The following is a 25688-nucleotide window of genomic DNA, read 5'->3' as shown; positions in this document are numbered from 1 at the left end:
TTTTATCACTCAGGTAATAAGCATAGTACCTGATAGGCAGTTCTTCGATCATCGCCCTCCTCCTATTTCTATCCTCAAATAGGCCCTGGTGTCTCATTCCCTTCTTGGTGTACTCAGTGTTTAGCTCTCACTTATAAATGAGAACATGCAGTATTTGGTTTTCTGTTCCTGCATTAGTTTGCTTAGGATACAGGCCTAAACTCCATCCATGTTGCTTCAAAGGACGTGATCCCATTCTTTTAACGGTTGCATAGTATTCTATGGTGTATATGTATTCAATACCACCTTTTCTGTATCCAGGCTACCACTGATGGGTATTTAGGTTGATTCCATGTGTTCGCTATTGTGACTAATGCTGCAATGAACATATATGCATGCATGTGTGTTTACGGTAGAATGATTTACAGTCCTTTGGGTATATACCCAATAGTGAGATTGCTGGATCAAATGGTAATCTGTTTTAAGTTCTTTGAAAAATCGCCACACTGTTTTCCACAATAGCTGAATTAATTTACATTCCCACCAGCAGTGCATAAGTGATTCTGAATTATCTCCATAACCTCACCAGCATGTGTTATTTTTTGACTTTTTATTAACAGCCATTCTGACTAGCATGAGATGGTATTTCACTGTGGTTTTGATTTACATTTCTTTAATGATTAGTAATGTTGAGCATTTTTTCATATGCTTGTTGGACACATAAATGTCTTCATTAGAAAAGTGTCTGTTCATGTCCTTTGCCCACTTTTTGATGTGGCTGTCTGGTTTTTGCTTGTAAATTTGTTTAAGTTCCTTATACATTAGAAATATCACACCTTTGCCAGGTCCGTAGTTTGCAAATATTTCCTCCCATTCTGCAGGTTGTCTGTTTAGTCTGTTGATAGTTTCTTCTGCTGTCCAGAAGCTCTTTAGTTTAATTAGGTCCCATCTGCCAATTTTTATTATTGTTGCAACTGCTTTTGGCATCTTTGTCTCAAAGTCTTTGCCAGGTCCTATGTCCAGGATAGTATTCCCTAGGTTATCTTTCAGGGGTTTTATTGGTTTTTTTATTTTAGATTTAAGTTTTTAACCCATCTAAGTTGATTTTTGTACATGGTGTAACGAAGGGGTCCAGCTCTACTCTTCTGTATATGGCTTGTCAGTTATCCCAGCACCATTTACTGAATAGGAAGTCTTTTCCCATTGCTTGTTTTTGTTGATTTTGTCAAAGGTCACATGGTTGTAGGTGTGTGGCATTATTTGAGTTCCCTATGCTGTTCCACTGGTGTACGTGTCTGTTTTGGTACCACTACCATGCCGTTTTGGTTACTATAGCCTTGTGGTATAATTTGAAGTCGAGTAATGTGATGCCTCCAGCTTTGTTCTTTTTGCTTAGGACTGCCTTAGCTACTTGAGCTTTTTTGGTTCCATATGAATTTTAAAATAGTTTTTTCTAATTCTGTTAAGAATGTCATTGGTAGTTTTGATAGGAATTTGAATCTGTACATTGCTTTGGAATTTGAATCTGTACACTGCTTATGGCCATTTGGACAATATTAATTCTTCCCTTCCATGACCACAGAAAGTTTTTCCATTTGTTCGTGTTTTCTCTGATTTCTTTGAGCAGTGTTTTGTAATTCTGGTTATGCAGGTCTTTCACTTCCTTGGTTAACTGTATTCCTAGGTATTTTACTCTTTCTGTGGCTACTGTGAGTCAGACTGCATTCTTGACTTGGCTCTCAACTTTGTGTTGGTGTATACGAATGCTACTGATTTTTATACATTGATTTTGTGTCCTAAAACTTTGCTCAAGTTGTGTATCAAATTAAGGTGCTTTGGGGCAGAGACTATGGGGTTTTCTGATATGGAATCATATAATCCGCAGACAGGGATAAAAAGAACAAAGCTAGAGGTACCATGTCACCCAACTGTTTTTTAAAACGTCTACCAAACCAGACTCAACTATGGTTTTATTTGTGGACATTTTAATATCTTACACTCTATCAACTAGGTTAAAGTTCAGTTCATTTTTCTATTAAGCTACCATCAAAGGTTGCATTTTTTACCCTTTTCTTTCACATTTCCTATCACTTGAATTTACTGTCCTATTTTCTGTGTAGTTTGTGGTACAAGTTCTACAATCTCCGTACAATGAATGCCATTACAAAGAACTCTTTCAGGCAGAACAAGACCAAGAAATACATTAGTAAGTATTCCAAAAGGTTGATCTATTTGAGATTATAGACTTAAAAGCAAGAGATCATTTTGTAGTCAGACAAAGTTTTGTAGTCAAAGTGAATATCAACCTACCCTTAAAAGAAGTGGCAGCAGTACACAGAATCTTCAAGGTCATAATTTAATAAAATCTCTCACAAACATATATAATAATTTATTAAGAGTATGTATATGATTTCTGTTCCTTAACAGCAAAAATTATGTCTTAGTCACAACTGCTAGTCACAGCTGTCAAATGTTATTTCAGAAAGACTGACCTGAAAGATACATATGAGGGAGTGTATAAATTGGGGAACTCCCCTTCCTCTAAATCACTAAACATGATAAAATACTGCTGACAGATCTACCTTTAAAGATGTAAATTATGGGCCAGGGGCAGTGGCTCCGGCCTGTAATCCCAGCACTTTGAGAGGCTGAGGCTGGTGGATCACGAGATCAAGACCATCCCAGCCAACATGGTGAAACCCCGTCTATACTAAAAACACACACACACAAAAAAATTAGCTGGGCATGGTGGCAAGTGCCTGTAGTCCCAGCTACTCGGGCAGCTGAGGCAGGAGAATAACTTGAACCCAGGAGACGGAGGTTGCAGTGAGCTGAGATTGCGCCACTGCACTCCAGCCTGATGACAGAGAGACACTCCGTCTCAAAAAAAAAAAAAAAGATATAACTTATGTTAAGGCAAAAAAAAAAAAAAAAAAAAAAGCCAGTAAGCTGGATTGACTAGAATTAGGAAATACCAACTAGCTTTCTGTAATAATCCAGACAAGAAATAATGAAACTTTAAATTACAGTGGTATCTTTGGTACCCAGAGAGAAATATATTTTAGAGACACTGTTGAAGAACTCAATGATCAAACCTGAAAGCAAGGAAGAAATTAAAGAGACTGACCCTAAGAAAGGCAAACATCATAGTATAGCTGGTACATTCTCAGTGTTTCTCAGTGTTAATGTTTGACTAAAATAATGTTCAATACAAAAATGTAACTTCACTCTATCTCTTTACTATACTATGCCATTGCCCTCTTCTTAAATGAGGCTGAAAACAATTTCCTAAAAAACCACCTGAAATCTGTGCTAAATAAATATATTATTATTATATTCTTCTATGTATCTGCTCTTAGGTGAGTAAATATGTGCTACTAAAAAAAAAAGTCACTTTTATATTAGCACAGGAATCTAATCTTTTAGAGAGATACTTTTTAAATTAGGTGGAAAATATTTCACCACAGTTGGCCCTTTTCACGTGCATTTAAAGAAGAATCCTCAGAATGTACTTTCAAAGTAGCAATTATTTTAGAGAATTGTATGTATTACCAATTTAATATATTATTAATATTGAACTTAAATCAACTTTTAAGATATTACTATGCAATTGAAAATTACAGTGTACATGCCAGGGATTAATGTATTAATGTATAAAGTATCCAGTTCATTAACTAAGAAACAGTCATTTAAAATTCAAAAACAAACCATTCTATTAACCTGTTTCACCACCCAATTGAGTGTCAATGTGTAAGTTTATATAAAAGCAGAACTTTGAAATTTTCAAAAATCAAATGTCCTGAATGTTTTTCATAATTTTTAATAAAAGGAGAATGCTTAAATAAATTTAGCCATAAACTTAAACATAAATTTCATAATAGAAAACTGGTCAAATGGGCAGAGATCCAATGAAAATACCAATCTATCATGGCTGAGGTCTCAAACACACAACCATATGGGTCATTGATTGAAGTAGCCTTAATGGTTTTATTAACACTTCAAAACAATAACTTGACCAAAGAGATGGTTTCGGTCTGGATTCAATGCCTCTAGGCACTGATTCTCTTGATAACTGGAACTGGGGAAAGTCATTTATAAAATAGCTCATAAGCACCCATGAAGGGTGAAACACTGGGGTAACTCAGCTTTCAACCTTTCCACATCTATTAACCTAAGGCCATGAAAAGCAGGAAAAAGTTATCAGCCTTTATCTCTAAAAGAATGATCATTTCAATTTTTGTCTTGGCAGGTTACAAAACTTCTTACCAAGAAAGATTAAAGAAATAAAATGTACCAAATGACAGTATTTTGTCTTGCTTTATTAATACTGAAAATAAAACTCTAAAAATTTAAATACAAAACTGCTACAATTTACAAATTTAAACTTTGTGTACTGTGTCAATCTCAGGAGTTGACATTTATGTTTCATTAAACTAGCTCTCTGGATGACAGACTGAAACAAAGCATATATTGTTTATTATTGAAAGGCATATTTGCATATGCTTGGGACTCAGACCACCCCAAATAGTTTCAATTATCATCTCCCTAAATAAGTTAGAAAAGGGAAAATAAAAAAGAGGATATTACCCAATGACCTTCCTATTCATTTGTTTTTTGACTGTTTACATGTTTTAGTGACAGCAAGATAATTTGAGACAGACTTCTCAGGGATGCTCATATAATTTATACTCCAAAAGAAGATGTAAACTGTCATTTCAACCCAGGTTCACGTAAAACTTAAAATTCACACTAGGTGTATTTAAACAAACCACTTTTGAATAATTTATGTATAAGGTAAACAGAGTCCAAACAACAAGCATCACTCAACTACCCAGTTACTGGCACTCAGACCATCTCCAACTCAATGCTTTTTCACCAGTCTATTTGGTGCATTCAATGAACAATTATTGCACAACAAACTACATGTGTAGGACACTGGACCACTAACAATAGGGGAAAAGCACACAGCCCCTGCCATCAATAAGCAAGCCAGTCTACTAGTAGAGTAAATGAACCATTACAATACAAATAAGAGGACAAGAAGAGGTTTCTATGAGAACACAGCAAAAGGAGAAATTAATTGAGAGCAAAGAGGTGTAAAAAGGCATTTTGGAAGGTAATGCATGAGTCAAGACACAGTGGACTCAAGTTTTGTGAATCATCAATGATATTTGCCTCACATGGAAAGATAGAGATAAAAACTCAAGGATCCCATTTTTACACCAAATCCTGGGTCCACAAAAGAGAAAAACACTATAGGACAAAATAGTGCATTTCCCAAAGCCAATCAGCCCATTCTTCCACAGGAGTCTTCTCAGTGGGAGGTGGGATGTTTCCATGCCTTTCAGGTAGTCAAAAGCAGGCTTTTCTTATTTAAACATGCAAAAAACTGAACAACCCCCAGCAACTGCCATTAGTCATCCCTAAAAGTATATCTCCTACCTAGCTATTACACACCAAGGCTAAAAGCTCTCTCATAATGTCAAGTCATTTCTGTTGTCCCCAAAAGTAAAAAAAGTCAGGTAACACTACACAAAACAGAGCAGAAACTTTGATTCTGAGAGGGATCTGTCTGCTTACAATTCTTGGGGTTCCATGAGGAAAACACAGAGGTTTCTCCCAAGATTGTGGTACCTCCTCTGTTTTTCCTAAGGAGACCCAGGCTGCCAGAAATTGCCTTAGGTCATCTCATATGGGCATCAAGGGTAGTAAGAGGACAGACAGAAGCAAATGGAGAAATAATCCAGTCGACTGAGAAGAAAAACAGTTTTCCTCAAAAAACAAGATCCAAGAATACAAAAAAGCTTATAAAGGCTATATAAATCTATACACAGCTAACCTACCAGCTTTTAATTAACCTTTTAACCATAGAGCTCTTTTAAAGAAATCCTTTTAAATCTCTTATTACCAGATTCTAGCCAAGACAAACAGATTGACACCTCTGGCTTTTAAGCCTTCTTTTTTTCCCAATAAGACTTTAACTAAGATTATGACTTAACCACAGATACATGAGGTATTTCCAAAGAAAAGCAATGGGGACTGCTGCTTGGTTGGGGATAAAATCATAATCATAGGAGTGTAGAAAATCGTCCTCATATACTGAGCCTGCCTCATACACTCAACTGGGCCACAGGAACAGCTGAGTCATGAGTCATGGGTTGGCATGTGGTCAGTCTGAAAAACAACTCAAAAAAAACAATCTTAGGTTTTACTACAGTGATGTTATATACGGGATTATTTGGGGAAGTTACAAATCTTGTGACTTCTGGCCACATGACTCCTGAGCAACAAGAGATTATAAAAATAACACCTACATTCATTAGTCTTAAAAGGCAGTTTCAATGGAGGGGAGGGGGATTAATTTTGGGAAGGAACTATTTTCATCCTTGCTTCAAAGTTAAACTGTAAACTAAATGCCTTCCAACATTAACCTGGCCTATGCCCAGAAATGACCTAGGACAGCTTGAAGGTTAGAAGCAAGACTTTGTCAGATTTATCTTACTGTCATAATTTTGCAAAGGTGGTTTCAAAAAGAACTATTTATCAATATAAATTATGTAACAAATGATTTAGGATATCAAACAATGCTAAAAATCACTGTAAATCCAAATTATGTCACCACAAAAATTATATCTATAAATAGAAAAAGCAAATGAAAATTCAACTAACAAGAACATGCTGTCTACCTAGTATGCATCCAATATCTTCCTGGCTATTATCAGGCACTTGGCACAAAGATGTTTGTGTTTCACTGTTATATTCCACTTAGAGGAATGTCATTTAGAATAGCTGATGGCTCATAGTAGGGCACTTGATTGTTTGTTCAATGAATGAACAGGGCTACTATAAAAAAAAATTTGGCTTAACACAGCTTAAAACCCAGTATTAACATTTTATGTAATAATATATACACATATTAAAATAATATTTGAGCACAAAATTACACAGTACTATGAATATGGGTTGTAGAAATTTTTTAAATTGGATAAAGTCTCGTAGGGTAAATGAAACCTAAAGATATAAACTAAAATCGCATAAATAGAAAAGTAAAGAGAAGGCAATTTCAGACTAAATCACAAGTGTGAACACAGAACGTATTTGCAGCAGCATAAAGCCTAACTAAACCAAAGCAAACTTAGTAAATAAAAAGGAACTGTGAAAAATAGGATGAAGACTGAATTTTGGCTCACTTAGTCTTTAAAACCAAGAGAAGGTATTTAGCTGAAGTGTTTAATAGAAAGATCACCTAGAGCTTCTAAATGGGCAGTGATAGGGAGCTGAAATAATTCAAGTAACGCATAATGAAAATTAGACATAGTGATACATTAATCAATTAAAGAGAAAAACTAAGAATAAGATAAATATAGTTGAAACTAGAGGAAAGAAAAAAGATAAAAGCTACTTCAGAAGAAAAATCAATCAAACTCTAAATGTGACCGAACATAAAGTAAAACAACTGTACAATAAAACTGAGGAATGTCTCAAAGTTTATTTCAAGATGTTTTAGTTTGGGTGATTAATAGAATACTAGAACCACTGACAGGAAAAGTTGTAGACCCCAAGAAACTCACAAATAAGGCTGACAAGCTTCAGAAAGGCCTCCCAAGGAAAGCACCTTGGGTGCATCCTCAGCTTTTCAGAGCACACAGAAAATAGGCTTTTGCTAATACATAAAGGATAATCAAACTTTATGTAATGACAGACTGGTAGTAATAAGGTTTGTAAGAGTTTTGTGCCCAGACCAGCTCGGTCATGGAGACCCCAACCCAGGCGGCGCTGAAGGAATTAAGAAACAGACACAAAGACAGAGTGCAAAGGTGGGCTCAGGGAGCTGACAGCATTCCCAGCTGAAAGCCTAGAGCAGATTCTGACCCACGTATTTATTCTGTGCATTCCAGTGATAAGTTTAACAAGCGGATGCTCTGTGTTCTTTCATAGATTAAAGGTAAACTAACCAGGTAGCTAGTATGTGTCTACTATAGGTTAAAGATAAACCAGAAAGCATCCTTTACAAGGGAACAATGGAGGCAGAGTCATATATCCTGTGTTCAAAGAACTAGTTCATCTGGTGTGAGACATATTTATATTATTTAATGTCTTAGAATGCCCTGAGCAGTTTTCTGCTTTGGGGGCTGGCTCTGTTTTCCTTGCTGCCATTCTCATCAAACAACAGAATTTATCACACACATCAGAACCTGTTCTCAGCAGTTTTGTCAGTTAACATACAGTGAAACAAACTATGAAGTGGATGAGATATTTATGTTTAATAAGTCTTCCATTCAATTATTGTCTTAATGATACATTGGAAGGCAAATTAGAAACAGGAGGCTTGGTGAGTAGTGATTTAGGGCAGAAAGCAGCAAATACGGAGTGATGAAAGTCTAATGAAATATACAAAATACTACCCAGAGTGTAGAATACTCTCAAACCCAAATAATTTGGGGTAAATACATTCAATTCTAGCTATTATAATTGATATACTCTTTCTTTAGATAAAACCTATCTAAAAATTACTCTCTTTTGATATGTAAATACCGTTAATTTGGCTACAATCTAGTCTACCACGGGTCCTGGAAGGAGTACTTAACTCATTTCTTTCATCATACATGGATTTTATCAAACACTTTAAGTGTCAGTCACCCTTCACTGCCACCTACAAATAAAATATGATAAATAGTGAGGTAGAAGTCAATGCCCAATGTTGACTCTATGGGAACACTCCAATAGAGTGTTTAAATCTACAAGAGGTGTCTGGGAAATACTGGTTTACAGAGGTGACATCTGAACTAATTTGACAAGGTTAAAAAGAGTATTGCACTATCAGAACAGGAAAGGAAGAGAAGGTCAGGCAGCTATACCTACCTGTACAAAGAGAACAAATGACACGATCCGGAAATAATGTGAAGTTCCACCTGGCTAGATTTTGGTAGGGGTTGCACACAATGGATTCTTCTACAAGTACTTGGAAATAATCCCAGGATCTAAAGCCTGGAATTAACCAAATATATTTTGGAGAAATGACTCTGCCACTATAAAGGGGGGAAAAAATTAAAGGAGTAAAAGTAATTGGAAGCAAGAAACTGAATTAGAAATCCACTGAAATAGTCCAAGCATTGCCATAAAAGCTTGAACAAAAACAGCTTCTAAATCAAAGGCAAAATTTTTTAAATTAAAATTTTTAGAGAAAAAAAGAAATTAGGCATGAGATTAGTAATTATCTCTGCAAGTTTCAGTAAGATAAAACTTAGGCAATTATGTAAAGATAAAATGGAAATAAGTGGCATAATTAAATATTGGATAAATTAAGCAATAAAAGAAAAATCTGATGGTTCCTAGAATACATATATGTATAATATATATTTATTATAGGAGAGAAAGGTACACGCTTACAGCAAAAGGGAAGAAACCAGTGTTAGGGAGGTGCTGAAGAGTTAAATGTGGGAATTTAATTGCTTAAGGGTCAGAAACAGGTGAGACCAAAAACATAAAAAAGTTTATCTATTACAAGATCTGATACATTCTACTGAATTAAAAGCACAAATAAGTATAGAGATGTATTAATTCTGAAAACAGAGGTCTTCACAGTTTATATGAATTTAATCAAAGTAGTGGAAAAACTAGGTCAAGGTTCTAGATCTCCTACCTTCCAGATAGACTTATTTTGAAAAACTCATTACAGATTATTTCAAAATTCTTGGATCATCTAAAAACCATAAAGGGGTAAGGAGTTGAACTGTAAAAGAAAGGAGAGGAGGAAGGGGCAGCTAAAATTTGTGAAAATTTTGACAAGAGAGGAACACAAGAATTGGCTGAATCATTGCCAAGCACCTGCAAATCTGCATGATCCAGCAGCTTAGGTAAAAACATCAGAAAAATGATTGATTTCGCAGGGTGTGGTGACTCGTGTCCATAATCTCAACAAATTGGGAGGTCAAGGCAGGAGGATTACTTGAGGTACAAAGTTCAAGACCAGCCTGGGCAACACAGCAAGACTCCCCTCTCTACCAAAAATAAAAACAAAAAAATTAGCTAGGTATGGCGGCATGCGCTTGGTTATTCAGAAGGTTGAGGTGAGAGAATCACTTGAGCCCAGGAGGTTGAGATTGCAGTGAACCATGAGTGCAACACTATACTCCATCCTGACAGACTGAGACTCTCTGTATCTATAAAAAAAAAAAAAAAATTATAAGAAAAAAAAAAAGATTGAATGATGGGTGGGACCTTATATAGATTACAAGAATAGGAAAATCCAGAATAATTAAGTGGCTAATCAAAAGAGCCAAAGAAGGCACCAAAATGGACAACATTTGAAAGAAGAACTTGAAGACTAACAACACCAAGATCAGGAACTTAAAAGGAGGAAAAAAATGTCATGTTATAAGATAAAAACCAGGATTACCACTTTGGCAATGTGACTAAGAGGTATAGAAACTTGAAAACAAAGGTCTGATGAAACTATGTATGTGGAATTGATGGACCCAAACTGGGTTTTTGAAGATGGTTATTTCCATTAGGTTCTTTAATAGAACTGAGGGCTGTCTACAGTTAATTCAGAAAAGAAATTCTCCCATATAAGGCCAAAGCTGGTAAAAGCAGCATAAAACAATCATGAAGAGATCAGCAGACTTCCTTCTCATAGAGCATCTCTAGTATCCCACTACTGTGGCCGTTATTGGTTTTCAAACATAGCTGTAGCCCTTACAGACACAATAAACTGGACTGGAAGTAAAAAACGGGGGCCCATATTAAGTATGAAATAAAAAGAACAGAAGGATTTGGTAGAAAAGTAGCTAAAGGATGAGATCATCTATTGATAGCTAATGAAGATTTATTGATTGAATATGAAATTGCTAATACTTGTCTTGACCTACAAAATGGCAATTTCATATAGTTCATGTTAATATTACAGATAGAATCACATATAAAACATAATTGTCAACAACTATAATGTGAACTCAAATAGATAAGTTTCCAAATTTAATTGTTTACAGAATTAGTTTGGTTTGTCAGCACTAATATTTTACAGCACAAAACACATTTTTAATTTCCTTAAAAAGTGCAAGCTAATTTTTTTGCCATTTTCTAACTCAGAAAAATAAGAAATTTAATGTCCTTTCAAAGGTTAAAAAGCATAAATCCTCAATATGATGCCGAGATATATTCTAAATTTTTTTAAGGATTAGAACTACAACAGTAGAATGTGTGAATTTGATGTAACTACTTCAAAAATACCAGCTCCAGACTTTCTGGAAAGATGATGACATAAACTCATTTATCAGATTTTGATTAAATTTAGAAATAAAAAGACATTTTCCTCAGTATAAATGATAAGGCAAATGGAAGACCAACAATAAAAGGGCAAGGAAAAAGATAATTTTTCATAAGAATAGAGCACATTCTAATTAAACCTAAGTCATAAACCATTTTAACATATTGGTATTCAAATTAACAGTTGTTTATTTTAAATGATAACTTTCCACAGTTAAAAGAGGTTGAATAAATAATGCAATGTCTCATATAAAGCATATCATAGTCATTAAAATGTTGACAAAGAACAAAATATTTTTAAACATATTAACAAGCCACTTTATCTCTAGCCAAAACATGCATAAATGTTTCATTACAGTACTAAAAAGTAACAAAAGATTCAATAGAAGAAAGCTTCCTAAATTCTGCCATTCTGCCACTCTTCTTTAACTATAAGAGTGTCTTCTGACATTATAAAAATATCTCTACAGGTATATATTCAAAGTCATTAGCCAAAGCTAGACATATTTGACATGCACAAATCAGCTTGTTCAGACCAACTCCTACTCAGTCTTCAACATTCATGTCCACTACAAAATGTTCCTTGACTTTCCAACCTCTACTAAAGAACACATGCATAGCTCCAAACTAAACTGTATTATATTCAATTGTGACCACAAATTTAAGGGTCTCTCCCCTCTGAAATGGCATTCATCTCATTTCTTCAGCCTCCATTTCCCAGGATGGTGGGAGATGGCTGATACTCAACACAAGTTAAATAAATCTTTATCTTTTGATAAAATAAATAGTTATAGCATAAATTTTTCCCACTGTTCTTCATTGCAGTCAGGTTCCTACTGTGTGTCACACACTAAACAAACGTTGGCATAAAGAAAAGTATTCACTTTAAGAGTAAAAGACAATATATTGTGCTTTCTCCTTTCTCAAAGGAAGGAGTATATCTGTTTTTACAAGACAATCTTCTCAGTTTAATGTGATAGCTTTGTGTTACAAATACTTTGCCAGGTGTGGTGGCTAAAGCCTGTAATCCTAGGACTTTGGAAGGCTAAGGCAGGCGGCTCACTGGAGGCCAGGAATTCCAGACCAGACTGGCCAACATGGTGAAACCACATCACTACTAAAAACATAAAAATTAGCCAGGAGCCTGTAATCCTAGCTATTCGGGAGGCTGAGGCACAAGAATCGCTTGAACAAGGGAGATGGGGGTTACAGTAAGCTGAGATGACACCACTGGACTCCAGCCTGGGCAACAGAAACTCTGTCTCAAAACAAAACAAAACAAAACAAAAACACCTTTCCTTTAAACAAACTAAAAATCAAAACTTTGCTAAGTGCACTAACAAAGCTTCATTAAACAAATTTAAAATAAAAATTTCAGTTTAAATTTTAAGCCATACACAAAGTCAAAAAAATTTAATGTGTACCCCTAAAGTTAACTGTTAGGTAAATGCATTCACTGTGATTTTTTTTTTTTTCCAGACAGTCTCACTCTTGTTGCCCACGCTGGAGTGAAATGGCATGATTTCGGCTCACTGCAACCTCCGCCTCCAAGTTCAAGTGATTGTCTTGCTTCAGCTTCCAGAGTAGCTGGGATTACAGGCACTTGCCACAACGCCCAGCTAATTTTTTTTTGTATTTTTGGTAGAGATGGGGTTTCATCATGTTGGCCAGGCTGGTCTTGAACTCCTGACCTCAGGTGATCCACCCACCTCGGCCTCCCAAAATGCTGGGATAACAGGCATAAGCCACCATGCCTGTCCCATTGTATTTTTAATGCAAATAAATCTCCAAATGATCTCCAAAATACCAAGTAGATCTTCCTGTCTATGATTGTAACACTTTAGCTAAACACACTATTAATCATTGGCATTCACAGATTTAACATTTCTAAACCACCATCAAAGGCTGTGTAATTATTGTTAATGGAATGAATAATAATCCTTTCTCATAAAGATGAAATGAGCTAATATTTACAAGACCTGAAAGGAAATCAGAGTTCCAAATTAAAGGAGTAAACCTAGCTGACCACCCATCATATTCACCTCAACTAGTAGTTTGTGGGAATTTCTCTCAAGAAAGACTTGTGAAGGCCAACAGTTCTACAGTTTAAAAAAATAATCTGTCTCTCAGATACATGGCCAATTCTCTCTTTTTAAATGATTCATTTTCTTTATAATCTGAAACATTTTCTTTTTAGTGGCTAACAAGAGAAAGAACTATGATAACATTAAACACTTCTGATATGTATGATAAAATGGGAAGCTCTCTATTAATAAATGTTAGTTGAATAAATAAATAAATAAATAAATGTTAGTTGAAATCAAATTAGAAAATAGTTTTAATCTTAACTAAATGTCTCAATTAAAGCTATGACCTGCAGTACAATGAATGTTCTTAAAGCTTGCTTATCTGTTCCTACTGACTAGAAAACATATTTTGTTGGCAATTATTTCTAATTTCAGTTATCCGGGCTCTTTTCTACTTTTTTTCTCTTAAAGATTGTGATAAGACTGCTATAATCGACTTGCAATATCCTACCCAAACAACTGCAGTGTCTAGTAATAACTGATACAATGAAGATTCATTGTCCTGATGTTAATTAATCTCACAGAGGGAGTAGTAAGCATCGATTTAAAAATAAGTAAAATTCTAGTAATGAATTTAACCATGAATAAAAACAAATCTTTTGAGAAAAAAATGCCATGTTTTCTCTCTTGACCAAGAGCGAATGCAGGAACAAATGGTTCTAGTTATGGAACATGAATACTTAAATACATATCTCCATCAACCCCTAAGAATTTGAACAACCACTTATGCTCATTGTAAAAATGCCAAAATCTCCAGGTATAATAAAAATATTCAATAATAGTCAAGTTAATGAAGTCTTGGTTTCAGTAACAGAATCTTGCTGTATGACTTTTTCTTTTAGAAAAAGAAAGCAGGAAACTATGGCATTGCTTTTTCTAAGTGGTTCACCACATTGGGGCAAACGGTGGCAATTACCAAGTAGAAGATAACAAAAATCAGCTAAGCACTGTGTGAAAGGCAGACATAAGATAGCTATATAAACAAATAATTTAGTATATCAAAGGGCTTCTAATTACTTATGACAAAGATAAAAGTACTAATCTGACTTTAAAAACTGCCATAGCCTTGCAGTAATCAAGTACTCCCGGGATTAACTGTTGGCAATCTATAATCATGTATTTATAAAATGGAGCAGAATAGTTTATTGAAGTTCCTTCTTCATAAGCTACTTCTACTAGTAGAGAAAAATCTCCCTTTCTCTCTGCAGTGTCACTTACTATTTATCTCATCCCCTCTTCACAATCCGAACCTCTCTGCTTCTGCTTCCAAAGATTCACTACAACACCCTACATTATTGTCTCTTTTTCCCCTAGAGACTTTCTGTGATAAATAAATACCTGTGAAGAAGTAACATGGGAATATGGCCTTTGAAATTCTCCTAGCACTAAAATCCTTTAAAGGGACTATATCTGCTGAATGTATGGAAGGGAAGACAAGGTACTCTACAAGATTACATTCCTTTTTGCAACCTGAAGAAGAAACAAAGTTCTAGTTGCAAACAAGTAGCCCAAGTAGAAAGAAGAGGAGCCCACAGGAAAAGAACTGGGATAACTGTGAGACAGGCTTGGAACAAGTGTGACTCACTAAATGCTTAAACTGATAAGAAATTCAAGTTCAGCACAACTCCTCATCCTCAATTTCTCAAATTGCTCTTCAACTCATCAGTATTACTAGAAGTGCATCTTCAAGCCTACAAAAAACCAAGGCTTTGGTGTAAAGGAGTGCCTTAAGTGGATGCAGTTAAGGTAGAAGGAATATGAAGGAATCTTATGATTTACTGTAGCAATAGCAGATGTGTTTGACAATTAGTTAGAAATGTCAATCAGTACTGCTATCTATGCCTGATAGTAATGATTAATTTCTTAATACTTTATGAGATAAATTAGGTATTAGCCAGGATCAGGAAACATTTTCTAAAAATATCATTACTAATTATGATTTCTATAGGAAAATGTTTTTGAATTTCAAACACTGGATTGAACTTGTGAAATTTCAATCATTTCATAAGTTGAATCTTACTGAAGATAAATAATAGTCAGACTGGCACAACAGCACAAGGGACAAGAAGCCTGGGATAAAAGCTGAATTCTATCATCACTAGCTGTGCGATTTTGGACAAGTTACCATAATCTTGCTGTGCCTCCATTTCTACATCTGTAAGATGGACGTTTCAAAAAACAGAATTTACCTCATAAAGATTTAAATAAGGCCAGGCATGGTGGCTCATGCCTATAATCCCAGTACTTTGGGAGTCCGAGATGGGTGGATTGTCTGAGGTCAGGAATTTGAGACCAGACTGGCCAACATGATGAAACCCCATCTCTATAAAAAAAAAGTGATTTAAATAAGTCAATATAAGTGGAATGTAGAATAATACCTGGTACATATTAAATGTAAAATAAATGCTGCTGTTACTGTTATTGAGGAAAAGTAAAATTCAATTTCTTACTCACCGGACATACTTCTGCTTACCCTTAAAAATCTAGTCTAAACCAACCTTTCTTTGTGAAACCCCTTCTTGAATTCCATAGAAACGGAATATTCCTCTCTTTGTATCCTATAATGTACATTCAGCTAAATGTTCATCAACAGTATTCCCAAATTTACATAATCAGAATCATAGAATCTTAAATCAAACCATAAAAATCATAGAATTCTAGTTTAAGCATGCTTTCAATGCCATGTATTTGTTTTTGCTTTTCAAATAGTCATTTTTAGTTTTTATTTTTTTAGTTTTTGTTTTGTTTTGAGATGGAGTCTCGCTCTGTCGCCTGGCTAGAATGCAGTAGCGCAATCTTGGCTCACTGCAACCTCCACCTCCCGGCTTCAAGAGATTCTCCTGCCTCAGCCTTCTGAGTAGCTGGGACTACAGGCATATGCCACTACTTCAAGCTAATTTTTCTATTTTTAGTAAAGACAGGGTTTCACCATGTTGGCCAGCCTGGTCTCGAACTCCTGACCTCAGGTGATCCACCCACCACAGCCTCCCAAAGTACTGGGATTACAGGCATAAGCCACTGCAACCAGCCTATTTTTGTGCTTTTTAAGAGTCAAGGTATCACTCTGTTTCCCTGGCTGGAGTACAGCAGCATGATTACAGCTCACTGAAATTTCAAACCCCTGGCTCAAGTAATCTGCCCACCTCAGTCTCCCATGTAGTTGGAACTACAGGTTCTTTCCAGCACGCCTCATTAATTTTGAAAACTTTTTGTAAAGAAGGGGTCTCGCTCTGTTGTCCACATTGGTCTCAGACTCCTGGCCTCAAGTGACCCTCCTGCCTCAGCTTTCCATGAGTCACCATGCTAGGCCACTTTTCACAATGTCATTTTTAGAAATAGCAGTATAATTGATTTTCATTATTAAGAATATTTTTAATTAAAATAAGATACTAAGATCCCAAGTCTCAATATCAAAGTAGCAAAAATCTAAATTGTTTCAGGTTTTCTAAATCTTGTAGTTTATAGCCAAAATGCAGATATTTAATGTACTTTAACAACAGAACTACTATATCTGTTTTATATAATTGAAAGATGTGAACATAAAAATCATTAAGTAAGTGAATCGTATTCTCTAAGAACTATAAGACTAAAAATATGTGGCATATGCTGGAACCAATGAGCAATTATAGCAACGTTGCAGGATACAAAGTTAACATACAAGTCAATCACTTTCCTATATACTACTAATGAACAAGTGGAATTTGAAATTAAAAATACTATTTACATTGGCACCCAGAAAAACATGAATACTTAGTTATAAATCTTATAAAATATGTACAGATCTGTATGAGGAAAACCATAAAACTCTGATGACTGAAATCAAAGAACCAAATAAATGGAGAGACATTCCATGTTCATGAAAAGGATATTATCAAGGAGGCAGTGCTTCCCAACTTAATCTACAGATTCAATGCAATTTCAATCAAATCCCATCAAGTCATTTTATGGAGATATATATATATATATATTTTTTTTAAAGTTCTAAAGTTTATTTGAAGAGGCAAAAGACCCAGAATAGCCAACACAATACTGAAGAACAAAATTAGAGGACTGACATTAACCAACTTCAAGATTTACTAGAAAGCTAGCACAACGAAGATTGTGTTATTGTTGAAAGAAGAAATAAACAGATCAACAGAATGGAACAGAGGGGCCAGAAATAGACCCACATACAGTTAAATGATCTTTGTCTAAAGGGCAAAGACAATATAACGGAGAAAAAAACGGTTTTCAACAAAATAGTACTGAAACAACTGGACATTCATGTGCAAAAAAAAAATTATCTAGACACACACCTTACACTCTTCACAAAAATTAACCCAAATAGGACACAGACGTAAATATAAAACACAAAGTTATAAAAGTCCTGGAAGATAACACAGGAGAAAATAAAGATAGCCATGGACAAGGCAACAACTTTTTAGACGCAACACCAAAGGCATGATCCATGAAAGAACTGATAAGCTGTACTTCATTACAATTAAAATCTGCTCTGTAAAAAACAATGTCAAGGAAATGAGAAAGGAAACCAGACCAGGAGAAAATATTTGCAAAAGACATATCTGATAAGAACTGTCATACAAAATTAAAAAATTCTTAATTAAAACTCAACAATAAGAAAAAACCTTATTTTAAAAATGCATCAAGGACCTTAACAGGCATCTCACCAAAGATATGCTGATAGCAAATAAGAATATGAAGACCAGGTATGGTGGCTCAGGCCTGTAATCCCAACACTTTGGGAGGCTGAGGCAGGTGAATCACCTGAGGTCAGGAGTTCAAGACTAGCCTGGCCAACGTGATGAAAACCCATCTCTACTAAAAATACAAAAATTAGCTGGGTGTGGTGGTAAGCACCTGTAATCCCTGGTACTTGGGAGGCTGAGGCAGAAAACTGCTTGAACCTCGGAGGCAGATGTTGCAGTGAGCCAAGATGATCGTGCCACACTCCAGCCTGGGCAACAGAATAAGACTCCGTATCAAAGAAAGAAATATACATTTATGAAAAGCTGTTCTACATCATATGCCATTAGGAAAATACAAATTAAAATAAGGAAATACTATTACACACCTATTAGAATGGCCAAAATCCAGAACACTGACAACGCCGAATGCTGGCAAGAACGCAGAGCAACAGGAACTCTGATCCATTGCTGGGAGGAATGCAAAATGATACAGCCTTTTTGAAAGAGCGTTTGCTAGTTTCTTATAGTCTTACCATATGATCCAGAAATTGCACTTGCTGGGTTTTACCCAAAGGAGCTGAAAACATTTGTCAACACAAAAAACTGTAAATAGATGTTCATACCAGCTTTATTCATAATTGCCAAAATTTGGAAGCAACCAAGATATCCCTCAGTAGGTAAATGGATAAACTGTGGTACATCCAGACAATGGAATATTATTCAACCCTATAAAGAAATGGGCTCTCAAGCCATGAAAAGACAGAGGAACCTTAAATGCATACTCCTAAGTGAAAGAAGTCAATCTGAAAAGTCTACATACTGTAAGATTCCAACTACATCCAAACTATATCCAAACCCACAGAATGTACAACACCAAGAATGAACACCAAAGTACGCTATGGACTTTGGGTAATTATGGTATGTCAATGTATCTTCATCAATTGTAAGAAATTTGCCACTCTGGTGAAGGATGTTAACAGTAGAGGCCATGCATGTGTGAGGGCAAGGAATAAAGAGAAAATCTCTTGTATCTTCCTCTTAAAATTGCTATAAACCTAAAAATGTCTTTGAAAGAAATTTTAATGTGACACAAAAATAAAATCTATTACATGAAATTTCACATAATCTATTACTATCTTTAAAAAACATTTATTTTTCTGTTTACTGTTTGGAAAGTTGACAGTAAATAAATTTATGGAAAGATTTATACAATTAAAAACAGTATGAGCATTGTGTTTGCTTTTTTTTTTTTTTTGGGACGGAGTTTCGCTCTTGTTACCCAGGCTGGAGCGCAATGGTGCGATCTCCGCCCACCGCAACCTCCGCCTCCTGGGTTCAGGCAATTCTCCTGCCTCAGCCTCCTTAGTAGCTGGGATTACAGGCACGCGCCACCATGCCCAGCTAATTTTTTGTATTTTTAGTAGAGACGGGGTTTCACCATGTTGACCAGGATGGTCTCGATCTCTTGACCTCGTGATCCATCCACCTTGGCCTCCCAAAGTGCTGGGATTACAGGCGTGAGCCACCGCGCCCGGCCTGTGTTTGCTTTTTAGATACGCTGTACTACAATATTTTTTAGGGGCAGCTAATAAATATGTACTCATAGGTACCAGGCACATGGGCTGAATATCTATGAATCCAAGTTTGCTACAATATCACCTCCTCATTGAGGCTTTCCCTACATGCCCTATGTAAAACAGGTATTTTCCATCCCCTTACTCTATCTTTGTTAAATGCATCACAACTACCATATTACATGCCCATTTCATCACAAGATTATCATCAGCCTCTCCCAGTAAATGAGGGCCAAGATTCTCTAAGCTTTATAAACAGTTATATCCCTGTTGCCAAGAACAGTACCTGGCATACAGATAGTGAATAAATAACAAATGTATGATTTGAGATAAGAACATTTTTTAAGCTTGGTGAAACAAAAGGTACAGTCATTTCAAACCCAAGAATATTCATTTCACCATGACAGTAAGGATTTCTTTTTTTCTATAACTTAAAAGTAAGTGGTATACAAAAGGTAGAAAAGCAGTTTATACTTAACTTTATTTCTACAAAGTTCCTTTGAGACAAGCTGTATTCATTCTTACCAACATGGGCAAAACCCACACTAACAACAGTAAGAAAATAGTAATTTCTCTCTTAGAAATGAACACTTTCGAATATCATCTGATTTTCTGAAATCAACTAAATTCACTTTAAGTTTTTGTCCCAGAGGAAACAAAAAAACTATTTTTTTTAAAAAAGTGAATCAAAGCCCAAAATATTAACTAATCTTAAAAACCAACCTTGAATCAACCAAATACTAACCAAAAGAAAAGTCAGTCTATAACATTACCTCAACGAGGCCTCTGTAGTAGGAAAGTAGTGAAGGAAAGCAGACAGAAGAAAATAATGTCGGAGAACTGAGAAGAAATCTAGATATTTTAAACCTAAAAGTTAACCTTAGTTGTTAGCTGCTAATACCTGACCGAATCCATCCTTTAAATTGCACATGTCAAATTATCACTCAGCTAGCAAAAGGACCTCCAGTATCTCCATCAAAGTCTCTTATACTTGCATTTCTCTCTAACAGAGGTTTAAGGTCCACCAATTTAACTTTTAACTGCATCCAGTGCTACAGTAAGGATAAAAAAAAAAAATAAGAAGAACTTAATTGTAGAACTTACTAAAAATACAATTCTAATATCAAGAATCTACAAGGAACTTAAACAAATTTATAAGAAAACAACAACCCCATCAAAAAGTGGGCAAAGGATATGAACAGACACTTCTCAAAAGGAGACATTTATGTAACCAACAAACTATGAAAAAAACTCATCATCACTGGTCATTAAAGAAATGTAAATCAAAACCACAATGAGATACCATCTTATCTGACACCAGTTGCAATGGCAATTATTAAAAAGTCAGGAAACAACAGATGCAGGAGAGGATGTGGAGAAATAGCAACACTTTTACATTGCTGGTGGCCGTGTAAATTAGTTCAACCACTGTGGAAGACAGTGTGGTGATTCCTCAAGGATCTAGAACCAGAAATACCATTTGACCCAGCAATCCCATTACTGGGTATATACCCAAAGGATTATAAATCATTCTACTATAGAAACACATGCACACGTATGTTTATTGTGGCTGTATTTAGCAACAGTCAAGACTTGGAACCAACCTAAATGTCCATTAATGATAGACTGGATAAGGAAAATGTGGCACATATACACCATGGAATACTATGCAGCCATAAAAAAAGATGAGTTCATGTCCTTTGCAGGGACATGGATGAAGCTGGAAACTGTCATTCTCAGCAAACTAACACAGGAACAGAAAACCAAACACCACATGTTCTCACTTACAAGTGGCAGTTAAACAATAAGAACACACGGACACAGGGAGAGGAACATCACACACTAGGACCTGTCAGGGGTGGGGGGGAAGGTGAAGGAAAGCATTAGGACAAATACCTAATACATGCAGAGCTTAAAATCTAGATGACAGGTTGATATATGCAGCAAACCACCATAGCACATGTATACCTATGTAACAAACCTGCACGTTCAGCATATGTATCCCAGAACTTAAAATTTAAAAAAATTTTAAAAAGACAATTCTAAAACTCATGCCACCCCCAATTTTATGAGCCCAGAGAAGTGTTTTTTTTGTTTTGCTTTTTGATCTTTTTTTTTTTTTTTTTTTTTTTGAGATGGAATTTCACTCTTGTTGCCCAGGCTAGAGTGCAATGGCTAGATCTTGGCTCACCGCAGCAAGGGTTTCTCCTGCCTCAGCCTCCTGAGTAGCTAGGATTACTGGCATGCACCACCATGCCCAGCTAATTTTGTATTTTTAAGAGAGATGGGGTTTCTCTATGTTCGTTAGGCTGGTCTCAAACTCCCGACCTCAGGTGATCCACCCACCTAGGCTGCAATTACAGGCATGAGCCACTGCACCAGCCCTGAGAAGTCTTTTTTATCAAGAATTAAGGGGATTCCTATCCAAACTCAAGTTTGAGAACTAGTATATTAACCCACTTTTCAAAACCCAGTTGAAGTCACCTACTACATCAGGCCCCAACCTTTTTGACACAAGGGACCGATTTTATGGAAGACAATTTTTTCACACATGGCAGGGGGTGGGGAGGAACAGTGTGGAGGGAGGATGGTTTCAGGATGAAACTGTTCCACCTCAAATCATCAGGCATTAGATTCTCATAAGGGGCACCCAACCAAGATCCCTCGCGTGCACAGTTCACAATAGCGTCTGCGCTCCTATGAGAATAATGCTACCACTGATCTGACAGGATGTGGACCTCAGGCATTAATACTCACTTGCTGTGCAATGGAAGTCTTAAAAGGCTGCGGACCAGTACAAGTTCACAGTCCCAGGGGTTGGGAACTTGTCACCTACTACATGACCCAACCCCCCTCAGTTAGAATTAATTTATTTTCTCTGTACTCTATGAACATATCACATGTGCTTCGCTTAAAACATTTACTACACTCTTCCCCAAACTCCACTTTACTCCCCTCAAAAAGAAAAGTTCTCATTAAATCCAACTGGTTATGGCAAAGGTTTACAACCTCCCCACAATCCACTCTCCCACACCCGCCCGCAAACCATTGTTCAATTCCAACAGTAATCTACTACAGGATGATACACAGACACAAGCTTGCAATTCCAGGAGCTAGCTCTAAACTATCTCCCACAAATTAGCTTGACTGATAGAAAGATTTCTATTTGATCAAAGTTGGTCTGTAATTTTCAAAAAGTAAAGTGCAATAGAGCAAATGGCTTTATTCCATTAGTAAATTTCCTATAAACTATCTTCACAACAACTTGAAAGCATAAAAACAAAGCATGAGTTCAGTATTTTCAAGTCTGGATCATAATCCTATTCTCCTTCACTCATAATACAAGAACCTTATTATATGCACAGGTATCTGCTGAGATTTGGTCTACATAACGTTTCAGAGAACGAGAGCACAGAATTAGTTATCACTGATTTGAAACAAGAATTAAATCAAAACATTCCAAGATTGCTTTCTATTCTGGAGCAGTATTTAAGACAGTAGTGAAAGACTTGGCCAAACATACAAAGATTCCAAGTATTACCTATGTGACTTATGAAAAAATAAAAGAGAATGATAAAAGAAACCAAACTTAAACCAAAATGGCATGGAAACTAAACAGTGGAAATCAGACTAAATTTTATTCAATCTGAAACATGTAACTATCCTAAAAAACGTTCTGAGTAGTCACGGAATCATAATGTAAGAAGATGCTTTAACATTCATCAAGTTCTCTTATCTAGGGGGAATTTGAAACTCTTATCAAAATTGAGTGACTTTTCCAAATACACATAACTAACAATGGGCAGAATCTGGGTCCTCTGAGTTCAAGACTAATGTTCTTTTAATAGTATCATTAGGCCCCAGCAATGCAAAACAAGTTCTGATTTCAACAAGCTGAATCCTCAATAAATTCAGCCCATGTTCACTTCATTTAATGGCTAAAACCTTTCCTTTGAAAAATTCCAAGCATTAACCACACTGGCGTATACAGACATTACCAATTTCATAGCTGGGAAAGATAAAACTCAGCCAACGGAATTAACTCAGAAATATAAGCAATCCCAGAATGAAGACAGCCAACTAGTTAGTTCTAAAGTGACATTCAGAAAAACTGTACAAGATTACATTAGTTTCAAACATAACTACCTCTTTTGAACTGACAGGATGAGAGGGGTTCTACTTCTAGTATTCCAGAACACTGAGAACAAGTTCACATTTAGCTTTTCTGTGAGTATGATGATTTTAAGTATTTTAATCATACTTTCTCTTCAACTTTTCAGACCAAAAAGTCAAAATTTAACCTCAAATTTTAAAAATGAAAATATGAGTTTTAGTTTAGACTGCCAAGCTATTGTTACCTTAGATAAATCACTGTCAATTTCTAGACCCCAGATTCTTTTTTCTGTAAAAATGGGGATGGAAGAGTGACTAATTAGGCTTTGGTTCCTACCAGTTCTGTTTTCCCTATCCTCATCTAATTTCACTGATACAAATGAAAAACAACTCTCTTAATACAAACCATATTATTCACTGATGTTAAAAAAATAATAAATAAGAAAAAAAAAAACCTTTGAAGAGATAGGTTATCTGGAAAAGTGCACCAGGAACTACATTATTTTGAAGGTCTTTGTTTTACACTCAGCTAAGTTTCTAAAAGTCATTCAAAAGCCAATTACCACACACATTAACTGAACGTTGGCAATATTTGGCCCTGAAAATACAGGGTAAACTGAAGCTAAATTCCAGGTCAGGGGCTCCTGCAGGTGAGGGTTTCAAATCTTCTATACAATCAAGAAACTGACTATAATGAACTTCACCAGAGCCCTGTGATCTTGAAAAACAGTAAAGGTTAAGAAACACCTTGCCCCTGTTTGTGTTCTGAGAAATTGGCTTATTGCAAAGAATCACCTTTCCTGCAGAACTCAGATAAGACTAAGGGTTGACCCATACGCCCCAACCCCTTGTTTAACTATAACAAGGCCATAACTGGATCCTTCTAATTCCCATCCTTTGCTTGGTAAATGACATGCGGAAGTGCCTGTCCCACAGATCAATCAGAACAAAATACTTATTAGCCAAACTTTAAGATTCTCTGCCCCCAGGTCCCTGAATGTTGTCCTTCCCTCATTCTGAAACGACATATACAAACCTCTCTTAACAGCTCCTCCTCAGAATAGATGGCCTCAAGGTAAAACATAATCTGGTTACTGTCGGAGCATACCCACCTTTTCATCCCAATTCGTTACATTTTATTTACCCCTCCCTATAAAAGACAAACCCTTTCTACCTAACCTTTAAGACGCTTGCAAATCTTATGGTCATTCTTTCTACTGCAACAGTTCCTTCAACCTTCCTCCACACGCTTGCCATGTTCCTTTCGAATAAAGTCTGCCCCTACTAAACTCGGGTTTTTTATTTGACACCTTTTCAATTATGAAATAGCTAAATATAAAGAATAACGTGACGCTGCCGTTCTTTAAATGACAGATGTTGATCCTGTACAAGGGGATCCGTTGTGTCCACTTGGAGAGGCTAAAAGCATTTCCAAGATCTGAAGTTCTTGGCTACTGTTCTGCGGCTGGGGAGGGGGGCGCAGAGGTGACCGACCCGTCAAGGTCAACTCTGGGATCACCTGCCGCCACAGGCCATACACAGTGAATGGGCCATTAACAGGCAGACTACCCAGTCCATACTCGTTGACAGAGACACTCCTGCCTCCTGCCCGCTAGTCTTCCAGCCAGGCAGGCCTGATGCTGCTTCCTCAGGGGCTCAAACACCCTGGGATAGGTGGTGCGTCCTGCCCAGCAGCTCATCCCAACGTTTCAACTCCATTCAGAGCAGAGCACCCGACGGCTCTTCTCACAGGACTGACCTCCCCGCCCTTTTCGCTCCACTGTTGTCACTCCTGCCCTCACACAATAACTCACCATGGTACCTAGGATAGGTGGTGGACTAGACACCTTGGAGTCGCCGGGACAGTCCCACACCTCTTCCCTCCGGGTCCTTGAGCCGGGAGCCTCTCAAACAGCGAGAGTGAGGGTCTTCCGGCTCTGCCGGAAGTTCTGCGCGCGCGGGACAGGAAGTTCCTCCCTACT

At 36.4% G+C, this 25688-nt stretch overlaps 1 protein-coding gene and 1 long non-coding RNA gene across 9 annotated transcripts in view; one reads left to right on the top strand and one right to left on the bottom strand.

Annotated features, from left to right (window-relative positions):
* The window catches only part of TMEM161B (transmembrane protein 161B), a 76039-nt gene extending 50360 nt beyond the window's left edge, over positions 1-25679 (bottom strand). For 5 of the 8 annotated variants that reach the window (XM_032276466.1, XM_032276476.1, XM_032276502.1 and 2 more), the window contains exon 1: positions 25521-25679. In XM_032276466.1, the coding sequence (XP_032132357.1) occupies positions 25521-25523 (3 nt within the window). In that variant the 5' untranslated portion in view covers positions 25524-25679. The remainder of the gene's footprint in view (positions 1-25520) is intronic. The other 3 variants (XM_032276501.1, XM_032276503.1, XM_032276472.1) reach the window with 2 other exon arrangements.
* On the top strand, positions 936-23613 carry LOC116550536. The gene is made up of 3 exons (XR_004268484.1): positions 936-1194; positions 12680-12685; positions 23603-23613. It is a non-coding gene; the product is annotated as an uncharacterized LOC116550536 (long non-coding RNA).
* Positions 25680-25688: the final 9 nt, after the last annotated feature.

Source organism: Sapajus apella, unplaced genomic scaffold (assembly GCF_009761245.1).
Source record: "Sapajus apella isolate SASKATOON/1434 unplaced genomic scaffold, GSC_monkey_1.0 scaffold1, whole genome shotgun sequence".
Lineage (NCBI taxonomy): Eukaryota > Metazoa > Chordata > Mammalia > Primates > Cebidae > Sapajus > Sapajus apella.
This window is presented reverse-complemented; position numbering and strand designations above follow the sequence as displayed.